The 13647-nt window shown below is 55.2% G+C and overlaps 1 protein-coding gene across 6 annotated transcripts in view; it reads left to right on the top strand.

Moving 5' to 3' along the window:
* PRKAG2 (protein kinase AMP-activated non-catalytic subunit gamma 2) overlaps window positions 1-13647 on the top strand; it is a gene marked incomplete at its 5' end in the record, with an annotated part of 260276 nt that overhangs the window by 89224 nt on the left and 157405 nt on the right. For 2 of the 6 annotated variants that reach the window (XM_080701980.1, XM_080701979.1), the window contains one exon: window positions 10450-10543. The exons of the other annotated variants lie outside the window; for them this stretch is intronic. In XM_080701980.1, coding sequence (XP_080558106.1) covers window positions 10450-10543 — 94 coding nt within the window. Of the gene's footprint in view, window positions 1-10449; window positions 10544-13647 lie in introns of those variants that run through there. 6 annotated transcript variants of the gene reach the window in all.

The following is a 13647-nucleotide window of genomic DNA, read 5'->3' as shown; positions in this document are numbered from 1 at the left end:
GCATTTCCGGGGTTGCCTGGCCACCACACGACCTAGACCCACAGCACTTCCATCGCTGCGTTAATCAGCTTCTCGTCGTGGTACCTGAGATGGACGCCTTCAAGGGAGGGAAGGCCGATTTGGGCTCATGGTGTCCGGGGTTTCCACTCATGGTCCCTGTTTTTTGGGGGGGCCTGGGGTGATGCAGGGCATCATGGCGGGGCACTTGGTGAAGGTCCGTTCACTTTTTGGGGACCAGGGAGCACAGAGAAGAGAAGAAAGACTGGGGTCCCAGTATCCCCTGGAAGGGCACACCCCAATGGCCTAACTTTCTCCCCCAGGCCCCACCACCTCCCAGTAGCCCCACCCTGAAGCTTTCACACGTGAGCCCGGGGAGGACATTTAAGATTCAAACTCTAGCAGTTACCACCAAGTAGGAACTCATGCCCAGCAGCCGCCGCTCCTCGCCCCCTCCCCTCAGCCCCTGGAAGACTTTCCTCCGCGCTCACCTGTGGATTTGCCTCTTTGGGATATTTCGTGGCAGCTGAGATCTGCAGTATGTGGCCCTGGAGTCCGGCTTCTCTCTTGGCCTTCTGCTCTACGCTCATTCACATCAGAGGACGGATCAGTCCCTCCTGCGCTCCGGGGCTGCCTACGGCCCCAAGTAATGATGCACCGCGCCCGTGGCTACGTGTGACGTAACCCACTCACCGTTGACGGGCGCTGGGGTCGTTTGCCATTTGGGCTTCTTTTAATTGTGCTGCTATTAACAGTCCCATGCCCGTTGTGGAAAGCCTGTGTTCAGTTCTTTTAGATAGTTACCTAGGAGTGGAGTGTCTGGGCCGTGCGGTAACTCTCTTTAGCTGGCTGAGAAACGGCCCAACTGTTGCCCACAGTGCCCACACCATTTTACATCCCCGCCGAGGCTCCCGCTTCCCCACATCCTTGCCAACAGTTGTTTTGCATTTCTTGAAATTATGATTATCCTTAATGACATGGTCATTTCTTAAAATGATGGTGTGAGATGCCATCTTGCCATGGTTTTGACTTCGGTTCCCTGGTGATGTCGAGAATCTTCTCCTGTGTGTCCCTGCCATCTGCACATCTTTTTTGGAGAAATGTCTAACCGAGTTATCAGCCCTGTTTGAATTGTGTTGAATGCTACGGTGTCATTGCATTAGAGCAGTTCTTTGTGTATGCTGGGCCTGGATACTTACCAGGCAAATGACTTGTACATATTTCTCCTTTCCTATGAGTTGTGTTTTTGTTTTTGTTTTTTTGCGGGTCTAGCTACACCCCCCGCCCTATTTTTTATTCTTTATTTTAAAACAGGGTCTCACTGAGATGCAGAGAGCCTCACTAAGTAGCTGAGGCTGGCCTCGAACACCGATCCTCCAGTCTCAACCTTCCAAATGCTGGGATTACAAGTGTGCGATGCCACGCCCAGCTTCTATGAGTTTGTGTTTTTTTTTTTCTTTTTGTGGTTCTGGGGTTGGAACCCAGGGGAATTCTACCTCCAAGCTATACCCCCAGACCTATTTTTTTATTCTTTATTTTGAAAGAGTCGCACTGAGTTGCAGAGGGCCTCACTAAGTAGCTGAGGCTATCCACAAACCTGCAATCCTCCTGTCTCAGCCTCCCGAATGCTGGGGTTACAAGCCTGTGCCACCACACCTGGCTTTTCATTTTCTTAAATGCACAGAAATGTCTGGGTTTTTTTGTTTTTTTTTAATGGTACTGGGGTTCTTGGAAGCCCTTCTACCTCCGGGCTACACTCCCAGACCTATTTTATACTCTTTTATTTTGAAACAGGGTCTCTTAAGCCAGCATGGCTGGCTTCGAACCTGTGCCATCCTCCTGTCTCTGCCTCCCAAGCGCGGGGATTACAAGCGTGCCCACCACGCCCGCCGAAATGTCTGGTTTTGTTGAGTAAAAACACCTTAGTGTGTTGTTTAGTGCTCGGCCCCATGGCTCAGGGGAACGACTCTCAGGATGGGCAGCGCCCTGGTGACGCCCCACGTGTGCACAGCAGGTGTGAGGACTGCGCCCGGTGTGCACCATATGCAAGTGTCTGGCAGTTTATGGGATGTTTTAGCTACTTTTTCTCATGTGAGACCCTGGCACTCCTGGGAAAGGGGCTCAGTCTCTATCAGGCCGTCCTTAAACCTGCGACCCTCCTGTCTCAGCCTCCCAAGCGCTGGGGTTACAGGTGTGCGCCACCCTGCCCGGTGGCGCTTCAAGGCCTTAAGGAGGTGCAGGGACGTCAGACCTCCTGGGTGCTGCGTCTCTGTGTGCTAAAAGGAATTATTGCTGTTGTATTTCACCTTTTCAGTACTTTTCCTGGGGGGGTTGTCGTCGTGTTTTTGCGGTGACGGTGGTACGAGAGAGTGAACCCAGAGGCATTCTACCTCCGAGCTCCCCTACCCGCCGTTTTTGTTTTCTGTTTCGCAACAGGTTCTCGCTCGGTCACTGAGATTCTTGCCATTTGCTAAGGCTGTCCTCGAACCTGTGATCCTCCTGCCTCGGCCCCCGAAGCACTGGGATTACAGTTTTGCACCACCACGCCTGGCTTCGTGTTCTTAAAGTGAAAGGTTCGGCTGTGGTTGCTGCCAGTTCCCAGGGGCCTCGGCTGCTCCCCACGCGAGCTGAGTCTCTGGAGCCAAGGTGGTTTGTCTCTGCCAAAAAAAATTGCACCGTCCCCTTGTCACGCCTCTACGTTGCACTTCCTTTGGGCACCATGAGGCCGGCGTGACCAGGAGTGTGCAGGGGTGATCGGGAAGGGGCAGCCCCTGCAGGAGGCACTTGGCAGGCCCCAAGGAGGTGTGGCCGGCCTGCGTGCACAGCCAAGTGCGGCGACCTTTAGAACTTCCCATGAAATCTGACACAGTATTTTGCAACCACCAGGAGGGCGCTGGCCCGCGTGTGCCCGGATCCGTGGGGCCGCACCTCTTCCCTTGATTGGACGGCAGCTTTCCAGGGACCCCGGTGCTCTCTTGGGTTCTTCCTCACAATCCACAAAGGCTTTAGAATCTCTGCTTTTCTAACATTTCTGCAATAGAGAAGAAGAAATCCCTGAAAGCCCCCTGATGAGGAAGCGGCAGAGCCAGGGTCCAGGCCAGCCCCGCACCCACCCTGCCCCTGGGCTCCTGGCGAATCATTAGGCCCCTGTTTTCTCTTACTCATAATCAGCCGCAGTCTCCCTCTCAGCTCCGGCACCCTGAGAAGAACCCGGGCAGGTGCCCTGGGGAAATTCTCCCAGGCTGTGCACACAGGAGGCGGCCTGGGCTGGGGATGCCCTGACCCCCGTGGGCCGCTATGTGGCCTGGAGCTCATGGGCCCCGCCAGCACTGGCCCCAGGCGTGCGAGGCCTGTCACACGACAGGAAGGTGCCCACGGGGGTCTCCCAAGGCCCGGCGCTCCTCTCTCCTCCAGGTTCCTGGGGGCAATTTCAGAGCAGTTTGCAGCTGTACGTGGCACCTGAGTGACTTCAGTGCTAAGGGGACTTTGGGGTCATTGCTAAAATTCGATTTTAATATAAGTGGATATTCAAAGTTCAGGTGGGGCCAGGGGTTGGGGATTAGGTCTGCGGGTATTCCATGGACTGCCCGGTGGGGAAGATGAGACCCCGAAACCCGCCTGGCCTGATGAGGCCCCACCTTTCGAGCCATCTGCAGCTCTGCTACTGTGTGTATACAGGTGCGGGGGTCAAATGGAGGCTGGGCCTCCTCCGTGGGGCCACCACGGAGACCGAGAGGCAGACTTCACGGCGACAGGCTCTGCTCAGGGCCCTAGCTGAGGCCCGCAGCAGAAGCGGCTTCCTGGAAGCCCTTCTTCCTCCGGGCTACACTTCCAGACCTATTTTATATTTTTGAAACAGGGTCTCTTACGCCAGCAGGCTGGCTTCGAACCTGCGCGATCCTCCTGTCTCCGCCTCCCAAGCGTGGGGATTACAAGCGTGCGCCACCACGCCCGGCTTCCTGGACGGCTTTTACATCTTTGCATATGTCCTCTGCCACCACAGAGGGCCTCCCGGGATTCACTGGCATGTTTGGGGTCACTGGGGTCTGCAGGGAGGTCTTCCACACCTGAGGACATAGAGACGTAGCCCGCCACAGACCAGGCAGGGAGACCGCCTGCCCCGCACCGCCTGCCTGCACTCCCTGACCTCTCTGTCACTCTCCTGCCCCGCCACTGCCTGGCTTTTGAGTGTCTCACAGCCAGATGTGTGGAGGCCGGCACACCTGGTAAACAGTACACCGTTGGTTCCCGTGGCCCCGCCGTAGGGTACGCCCTGGCTGATGGAGGAGGTCGGAGCCCTGCAGAGGGCAGGGAGCAGGGGCGGTCTGCAGCACCTCCTCGGCTCCAGGGCAGGTGTCTAATGCATCCCCAGGGGACAGGAGGGTGCAGAGCTCCTGCCTGGCTGCCGGGGACCACCCCCAGACGCTCCCAGTGAGCGCAGCACCGCTTCCTCTCTGGGGGAGCTCCCTGCCGTCAGCCTCCCCAACCCAGGCCAGCCGGGAGAGAATCGGCCCAGCAAACATAAACTAACGCTGCAGCTGGGAGTGCGAAGCGTCCCCAGCGTCTCTCACGCCAGCTTGTTCATTTTCCTAGATGTGGAGTGTAGGTTCAGAGATGAGAATCTAGAGCAATAACCACAAAGACACTCGCGAGCACAGCTCGAATCGCCTGCCACGCCTCCCCTCTCCGGTCCTGGTATGGAAATTTCGACCCAGCAGCTCAAGTGAACGTGCTAAGCCCGGGGCATCTGTCGCCCTAGTTACTTGGTCCCTATTCCGGGCTCGCGCCAGCCGGGAGCACGATTATTAAAGGACGGTCCAGAAGAGGCTGTTAAAAATATTTTAAAATACAGCTTCATCCCGAGAGCCATCCGTTCCTTCTTTTTCCAGCGCGTCCATTTAAAACATAATTCCTGAGTGTGGAGAGTGTGGCACAGCTACTCCCGGTGGCCGAGTCAGTGGTACAGGGGAGTTTCCACTGTTCTGGGAGTGTCGCGTGGTGGCAGCTGTTAGCAGGGATGTCAGCGCGTCCCGGCCTCCACGAGGGGAATCTTCCCCAGCCCTTCAGTCGAGCATGCTGAAGAAAGGCTCGCTTACCCTGCCACGTGAACATGTCACCTCTCCACCGCGCCAGTGTTTGTGTCTAATTATGGGAGAAAGAGCTTTGTCTCTTCAGCTAAGGAATTTCAGGCTTGTGTGATGAAGCAGGAGGAGCCCAATGGGGGACACCCGGAATTTTGCCAGCCAGGGCTGGTGCATCTCTCTTCCCCTTGAAAAGGACCAAGATCGGAGTGTTTACACCACAGACATGGGCAGACGCTCCCCATCAGCCCTCCCTCTCCCTCTCTGCCTGTTGTACATTTGCCAGCACACCCCTTCTGCACTTTGGAGTCACTCACCAACGGCTGGGTACGGCTGGCCCTTGGAAGAACACGCTGAGGCCCGCGCACGTGTCGGTGAAGTTGGGGTTCCTCTAGGAGTCCCTGTACGTGGGGAAGGGTGTTATGTTGTAGTCATCCGGCTTTTCTTTTCTTTCTTTCTTTCTTTTTTTTTTTTGGTGGTACTGGGGTTCCTGGAAGCCCATCTACCTCCAGGCTACACTCCCGGACCTATTTTTATACTTTTTTATTTGGAAACAGGGTCTCTTAAGCCAGCGCGGCTAGCTTCGAACCTGCACGATCTTTCTGTCTCCGCCTCCCAAGCGCGGGGATTACAAGCGTGCGCCACCACGCCCAGCCTCATCCAGCTTTTCTTTTATTTTTATTTTTTTTTTATTGGTGCACTGTATTCATACATCATAGTGGGATACAAACTTTTGTAGACATACATGCACATATTGCCCAGTCAGCCCCCACCCAGTCCCCACCCCATTCTCTCCCCATCCCTCCCTCCCATGCTTGGCTTAGTGGTTGACATCTAGTATTATAGCAATTTATCCAAAATTAAAAATGATAATCTCACATAACAGTTTCATTTGTCTGATACCAAGCTTTTGATGACTTAAAGATAACATTTCAATATTTCTTTTTGCTTTCTTTCTTACCAGCGAATTTTTTTTTCTATTTTTTTAGGTGAAACTATCATATATTTATATATTTATTTTTCAGAAAAAAATCTATCCTAATATGGAATATGGATTCTAGATACCCAAAACGATCTTGAAAAAGAACAAAGCTAGAAGATATATCTTTTCTTATTTCAAACCATATAAAGCTACAATAATTGAAACAGTGTAGTACTGTTCTAAAGGCAGATATATAAACCATTGGAGTTAAATACAAGCCTAGAGCTATATAGGGAAGAATTTAGCTCCAGCTTTTCTTAACGGTGCACTTGACCCCGCTTCCTGGTCCTACCCAGACTCTCAGGATCCATCCCCTCGCGCAGAGAACCATGCCCAGCTAAACCAACTTTGCTCCATCAGGCCACCTCCTCCATCTATTTCCTCAGCAGAACAGGGACCCTGGGCAGGAGCAGTGAGTTCTGGCCCCTGAGCGCAGAGGAAGCAATCATTTTCACCCCTCTTTGGTGCTCAGTCACCTAGACGTGTCCCCATGCGAGGCAAGCCGGTCTGCTTGGAGTTGCCTACACAGGTCCGTGATTCCCATGCAGCTGGTCTGTGTTCCGCGGGGACGTGGATGCAGGTCAGGATTTGAAAGTATGGTTCTGCTCTCCTTCGCTTTAAACTGACCAGCCAAAGCTCAAAATTGAACGTAAGGAGCCGGGCGCGGGGGCGCGCGCTTGTCATCCCAGCACTCGGGAGGCTGAGACAGGAGCATTGCAATTCGCAGGCAGCCTCAGCTACTTAGTGAGGCCCTCTGCAACTCAGGGAGACCCTGTTTCAAAATAAAGAATAAAAAAATAAAAAATAGGGCTGGAGGTGTAGCTCAGAGGTAGAATGTCCCTGGGTTCCATCTCCAGTACTGCAAAAAAAAAAAAAAAAAAAAAAAAAAAAGAAAGAAAGAAAAGAAAAAGAAAGAAACATAAAGAATATGAGAGGAAGCCCTCTTTCCAAACCCCTTCCTTCCGTAGGGCTCTCTGAGGTCCTGTGCCAGCCAGCCGGGGCTCGGACGCTTGCCCTACTGTCGCTGGGTTTTTCTGCGCCTGTGTGTGAGAAACTACGGTATCGTGGAAAGGCGTGCGGGGAAATGCCTTCAGAGGGATCTGAGTCAGGGTTCAAGCCCTGTCCCCCAACCTGTCGGCCAGGGGTCCTGTCAGCCACGTCTCTACTCTGAGTTGTTCCTTCTGAAATTAAGTGGTGTCATAGTACCCACCCTGCAGCTTGGTCAAATCAAACAGTCATGGGGTGACCGGCACCCCGCCTGGCACACGGGAGGCCCTTCATAAGTGGGAGACATTATTTTACTAATTAAAATATAGTTTTGGGGAACAGGAATGTCTCTGGGCTATTTGTAGCATCTAATCCCCTCCCTCAACGCCGCGCAGTGCGTCGCTGGAGGCTTAATAAGCACCTGCTGACTGAAGGGCCCTGGAAGCTCACGTCCAGGCCGCCGCCATCCTCCACCGCCATCTCTTACACACACAACTTTAAAAACTCATCAAACTTTGAAATAATACTTTTCCACACGCCGTATTATATAATACTGTGAGAATATCACAGTGGCTTCGAGAACTTTTTTTTTTGGTGGTACTGGGGTTCCTGGAGACCCTTCTACCTCCGGGTTATACTCCCAGACCTATTTTTGTACTTTTTTTAAATTTGGAAACAGGGTCTCCTAAGCCAGTGTGGCTGGCCTCGAACCTGCGCGATCCTCCTGTCTCCGCCTCCCAAGCGCGGGGATTACACGCGTGCGCCCCACGCCCGCCTTCGAGAACTTTTTTTTGCGGTACAGGGGTCACACGCGAGGCTAGTGCTCTAGCACGGAGCCACATCCCCGGCCCCTTCGTTAACCTCTCATTCAAACATGCCTCTTCTGGCTGACATTCTTGTCCACTCGTCCCTTCCCGCAGACCTTTGGCTTTGCTATTTTATTTTTAACTTGAGGGACTGGTTTACTGTTCGCTAGGAGCCGAGTTGGGTTTTTTTAAATCTAGACATGAAACTCCAATACCTGCCTCCCTCGTCTTCCCCAGAGTTTAATCACAGTTAAGTGTGCGGTGCTATATTTAAACACAGAGATAACCCGCTGGCATATTGGGGGCCCGGCCAGCCATGGGCTTGGTGACTTGCGCCTGAGGGCCAGGTCCTTGACGTTGGCCGGCCTGGCCTCCCTCCTGAGGCCCCGTGCTCCTCGCGGCCAACCGCTTCCTCCTCTCCAGGCCGGCGGGCGGCTCAGCCTCTTGTGTTCCCGCCTTGGTGCCCAGGCCTCCCCTCGTGCCTGCGGCTGGCCTGTTTAACACTGCCCTTCCACCTCTCCCGCCTCCTTGCTACCAACCCATGATCGCCAAGTCCAGTGGGAAAGGGGAGGGCCCGGCTGTAGGATCTCTGGGAGAGAACTGAATGGAGGGGCTGCTTTCAAAAGTGCAGGCAGGCCTCCAGCAGCCCCCAGGGCGCACGTCTCAGGCTGGTATTGGCATGGATGCCACTGTTGCTGTGCCTGAGATGTGACAGACAGGGAGACTGACCCAGGACAGAAGATTAGGGCAGGGTTCCCTGAGGAGCGGCATCCAACAGGCACGTGCCAGCCCAGGGTGGGCGGCAGAGTGGCAGAGAGCACAGCGCAGGCTCAGCGCCTCCCTGCCCCGTCTAGGCAGTGAGCAAGAGTGGGCTGGGGGTCTTCTCCGGCACCCCTGCACACAGGCACCTGGCTGGACACTGGGGCTCTATGGGATTGTGGGGCTCCCAGTCTTTGGGGACCCCAGCCTTCTTTGTGATACGGGCCCCATCACTACACAAGGCCATGTGTACTAAAATCCCTCATAGGAGAGAAAACCCTCTCTTCCAGAAATGATGGTGGGGGGCCTCCTGCGGGGTGGGGTCTCCCGAATCGAGCCCTGAGGTTTCCCAGGGTTTCAGCAGGTGAGGTCAGAACCAGAGGGCACCAGGAAGCACAGGCGAAGGCAGGTAGTGTAGGAAATTCAAAGCACCTCCTGGGGACAGACCAGGTCCGTGAAGGTTATCAAGCCCCTGTGGCCGGCAAGGACTGTCCTGCTGCCGGCAAGGACTGTCCTGCTGCCGTCCCATGCGAGGGGTCATTGGGATGGTCATCTGGGGAGAACCTCACAGATTCATTGCCATTAGAAGGTCAGACTGCTGGGATTAGACCAAGTCCTAGGGGAAACCTAAGACCCAGAGATGGGAGGCGACTTTCTTAAAGCCACAAAGCTGATTAGTAACAGAACAGGTAACTTCTCTTTAGTTAGACTAGTGAGGATATCAGGAAAAAAAAATCTCTCTTATGCTTCTTTTACACTTTGGTCTTTTGTTTTGTTTTTGCTTTTTATTTTTTCTTCCTTTCTCTTTCTTCTTTTGCAAAACACAAACTAAAAGTTTTATGCATTGTTTGATTAGACCAGAGGCTCAGCTTGGGAGCTGAGCCTGGTTCTGGTTCAACCGCTGGTTGCAGGACCCTGGGCAAGCCCCAGCTCCATCCTGAGCCTCAGTTTCCCCATCTGGAAAGGGAGGGGCTGAACTAGATCCCCTCTAAAATCTCTCCCTGCAGTTCTCAGCAGGTCCGGGGCTCAGGTTACTATGCGTTCAGTGAAGACCTCCCGCTAAATTCCAGGGCCACCCTATCCTCTCCTTGAAGACGGATCTCCTTGCTCTCCCCGGCTCTGCGGTTTCCAGCCTGGCGCGTGTGGCTTCTCCAGGAGCAGCAGCCGGAGCCTTCTGACCCTTGGAGCCCCGAGCACATGCATCAAAATAGTTGTGTGATGTCATGTCATAAAGAGAATGTGCCCTGGCCAATGGGTGCCAGGGATTGCCGGGCAGGGTGGTTTCCTTTTACAGTCTCTTTAAAGAGACCACATGCAGCTCTGCACATGACTCGCGGCTGCGCCTCCTCTGTCCGCTCAGCTTCCTCTCCTTTTTTACATTTAGAAGGGGAGGGGAAGTACTGGGCACGGGTGGGAGAGCCGCCGACTTTACCTACACAAACAAGCCCTCGGCCAAGTTCTGTTTGTGCCTCCAGCGCTCCTTGCCTACTTAAGGACAGTGGGACTCAGGCTCCAGCTGCTGGGGCCCAGGGACAGCCGGGCTCCGGAGCCTCAGGGACGCTGGAGCGAGAGCCGCAGCGGGATCACCCTGAGGCACCCTGGCTGCTGGCCCTGGAGAGTGACCCCCATCCTGCGTCATCATCCAGAGGCCCCCAGTGAGGACGCTCGGCCCGCAGGCTGTAGCCGAGCAGGGCGGCCTCTCCCGGGGCGGGCGAGCCGGGGCCGCCAGGTGCCCTCCACCAGCTGGCTCATGCTGTGCCCCTCCCGGTGACCCGCCACCTGTGGCTGACGCTGGTTCTGCGGGGCCTGGTATGTTCACCTGTTGCCACGGCTACTCATGAAGCGCTTTGGAAGCCTCAGGGGCAGCAAGAAACCAAAGGACCCAAACCGAAGCACCCAGAGGCGCCAGTCGGAGCCCCATGGCCTTTTCGGTAGGACCCCCACTTTTCCCTGCGGCCCCTGAGCCGCAGGAGGGATCCCGGGTGGCCTGGTGGGGCCAGCTGCTCCCTCTGGGTCCAGGAGGAAGCGCCAGGCAGTAGTGGGTGTGACGGGGACTCCGGACTGATGGTCAGGTGTTCGAGGGACGGGGCTCCTTACCGATGGCCACACTGCCAGTCCAACAGCCCCGCAGCTCTCTTTCCAAAACCATTTCCTTTCTCTGCTCCACCGGCCCGGTGGGGTTTGGGGATCATTAGATCGTCACCCAGGGACTTGGGGAAGTGGGAAAGGATGGGAACTGTGCTTGGACTGCTAGCAATAAAAGGTGTGTGCCTTGAGAACCTGTTGTTGGAGGTCAGGAACAAGGGACTCTGCCTCCTGGGTCCTGTGGCTGAGCATTCTGGTGGGTCAAGGGTTAAGGTGGGACCGGAAACACCTGCCTCATGTGTGTCCCTTGGGGAGCCCTGCTGGCGTTCTGGCGTCTGGGACCTGCTGTGGAGGTTGGGGGCTCGGGGCCAGCTCGGCAGCAGTAGCTGGCAAAGCCGTTGAGATTCAGTATTTCCAGGGCCAGCAGCCCCAAGTGCGTTGGGCTCTGCAGGTCGATTTCGAGGCTTTCTTGCATCCCAGGGGCCTGAGTAAGAGCGGCCCACTCCACCTCAGATGGAAGATGTCATTTTTTAACAATCAGGGGCTGCGGGTTGCTGGCGCCACTGTGCGGAAGGCGTGGGGCATTCCTGAGCTGCCCACTGAGGGGGTGGGTGGGGGACAGCAGGGTCCTCTACGCAGCAGGGCTTGGCAGCTCAGCCAGAGCAGAGTGAGCAAGGCACAGTGGGTAAGGACAGATGGGGAAAGCCGAGGGGACGTGCCACCGAGTCCCCGCGTAGAACGGGCCATGGTAAGTGACAAGAAGATTGTCATATGTGGACCAGGGAGACGGCTTCGGCAAAACCCCCAGGCGGTGAGTGAAAGCTGGAATGTTAGAAAAGTAATAGAGTCGGCCTGCACCTGGAAGGGAGCTCTCGGGCCGGCCTGGGAAGGGGCGCACGTCACACCCGTGGCTGGAGAGGGCCCGCGAAGACAACGGTGGTCGTTGAAGTGGGAGAGTTTTTCATTTTGTAAAGGAGAAAACCCAAGGGAGGGAAAAAAAAACCAGGATCTCGGTGAGCGAGGCCCGTGGTGGATTCCTGGAGGGGCAGGACTTGAGCCAGGCAGGGGACAGCCTTCCTGACTGGACTGTAAGTGACCGATCTCAAACAAGACTCTTGTTTTAAACACTCAGAAGTAAACACTCATTTACCAGAGAATTACGCCGGAACCTGTTATTGGACTGAAAATCTGGTTTTGTTGCTGGGGACAGGCAGGCAGGCCCATTATTAAGGACCTGTCACGTGTCAGACAGTGGTTTCTGCCCTGGTGCCTAAGAGCTGGCTGTCAGACTGTCTCCAGCACTGCTGAGATCAGAAATAATATTTGCATCTTACCAAGTTTCAAAAGTGCCTATATGCCCGTGCCAGCTCTAACCACAGGGTGGGGGAGGCTGGGCTCCCAGAACCTCCGCTGGTATTTGGGGAGCAAGTGGAAGTGCGGGGCCTCTGCTCTTGGGTGGCCCAGGAGCAGTGAGCTAGGCCAGCAGGGGGAATCGGGGGGTGCAGAATGAAGGAAAAGCATCTCGGGGCACGGAGGACGCCGTCCCTCCCCGTGCCACCTGCTACCTCCAGTTGAAGCTCCCGCATGACTTTCCGTCACCTACGCCGTGGTCGCCTGGCTCTCCAGACGGGGACCTTGTCTCCGAGGGAACATTGCCTCCCTAGCGGACCCCAAGCCCCAGCGCCCCGGATTCGCCCTGAGAAATGGTTGGCTACGAGGCCCCAGGCATTCTGCCCTGGGCTGCTCCTGCTCCTAGGAAGTGCTTCAGAGTTTGACTTTTCTTTATTTATGCACTTATTTATTTACTTTATTTATTTTTGGTACTGAGGATTGAACCCAGGGGCCCTCTACCTCTGAGATACACCCCCAGCCTTCTTTTATTCTTTATTTTGAAGCAGGGTTTCAGTTTCACTAAGTTGCGGAGGGCCTCACAAGTTGCTGAGGCTGGCCTTGAACCTGTGATCCTCCTGTCTCAGCCTCCCAAGTACTGGGATTACAAGCCTGCGCCACCATGCCTGGCTAGGGTGTGACTTTTAAATTCTCTCCTGCAGATCCCTCTCTTGCATGCAGTTATTCCGGGTGTGCAAAAATTCAAGATGACGTCTTCCCTTCCCCCCAAGAAAGCTTCCGTGAGGGATTATGAAAATACTTATCTTTCTTATTCTCTGTTTCCCCTGAATAAGAGCCCTGAAGTAGCCTGTGCCGGTCCTGTGTGCCCCTTGGCCCGTTCTGAGCCCGTGCCGTCTTCTCCAGGAACTGCGTCTCTCTGGTCCCAGCAGGCAGGGCCGTTCCCCGCAGGACAGGCTGCACTCTGTTCCAGTTAGAAGGCACAGCTTCTTTGTTATACTCAGGTGTGCACAGGAGCACTTACACACGCACACTCACACACACTCACACACCCTGCACAGCTGTCTCCAGGCCTCGTCGCTGTCCTGAACAACTGAAGGAGAAGGGCAGGGTCACGGTCCTCGGTCACTGGGACCTCGGCCTGGGCCTGTGGGAGCCTTTCCATCAGAAGTGTGAGCTCTCGCTGGGGAGGTTCACACCTGGCCCTCGGTGAATCCCCTCGGAAAGCTTGGACTCCCGGGACCCTCCCGGCTGCCAGGGCTCAGCACCCAGTCAGCTCCCACAGACTGAGTCAGGGCTCCAGTGTCATCAATGGGTAAATTGATGAAGCCTTTAGAACCTGAATGGGTTGCCTGGGTGGTCATCCGGCAGGTGGGCTGGCTGGAGGCCAGTCGCTAGGGTGTGGCCTGGGGACGGCTGTCCCTGGCCGTTTCCCGCCTGCTTTCTGGCTGCTGTGAGAGGAGCCTTTCTCCCTGCCGCCGTGACGTCTGCCTTGGAGTTGGCCGACGATGGACCGCGCCTCTGATGACAAGAGCCCAGATAAGCGCTTGCTCTGCTAGCTTGTTCCTGTGAGGTGTTTTGGTCATAGAGATGAAAAATCCGG

This window comes from Muscardinus avellanarius, assembly GCF_963383645.1.
Source record: "Muscardinus avellanarius genome assembly, chromosome: 9".
In the NCBI taxonomy this organism is placed as follows: domain Eukaryota; kingdom Metazoa; phylum Chordata; class Mammalia; order Rodentia; family Gliridae; genus Muscardinus; species Muscardinus avellanarius.
The sequence above is the reverse complement of the archived record's forward strand: the minus strand, read 5'-3'. Positions and strand labels throughout refer to the sequence as shown.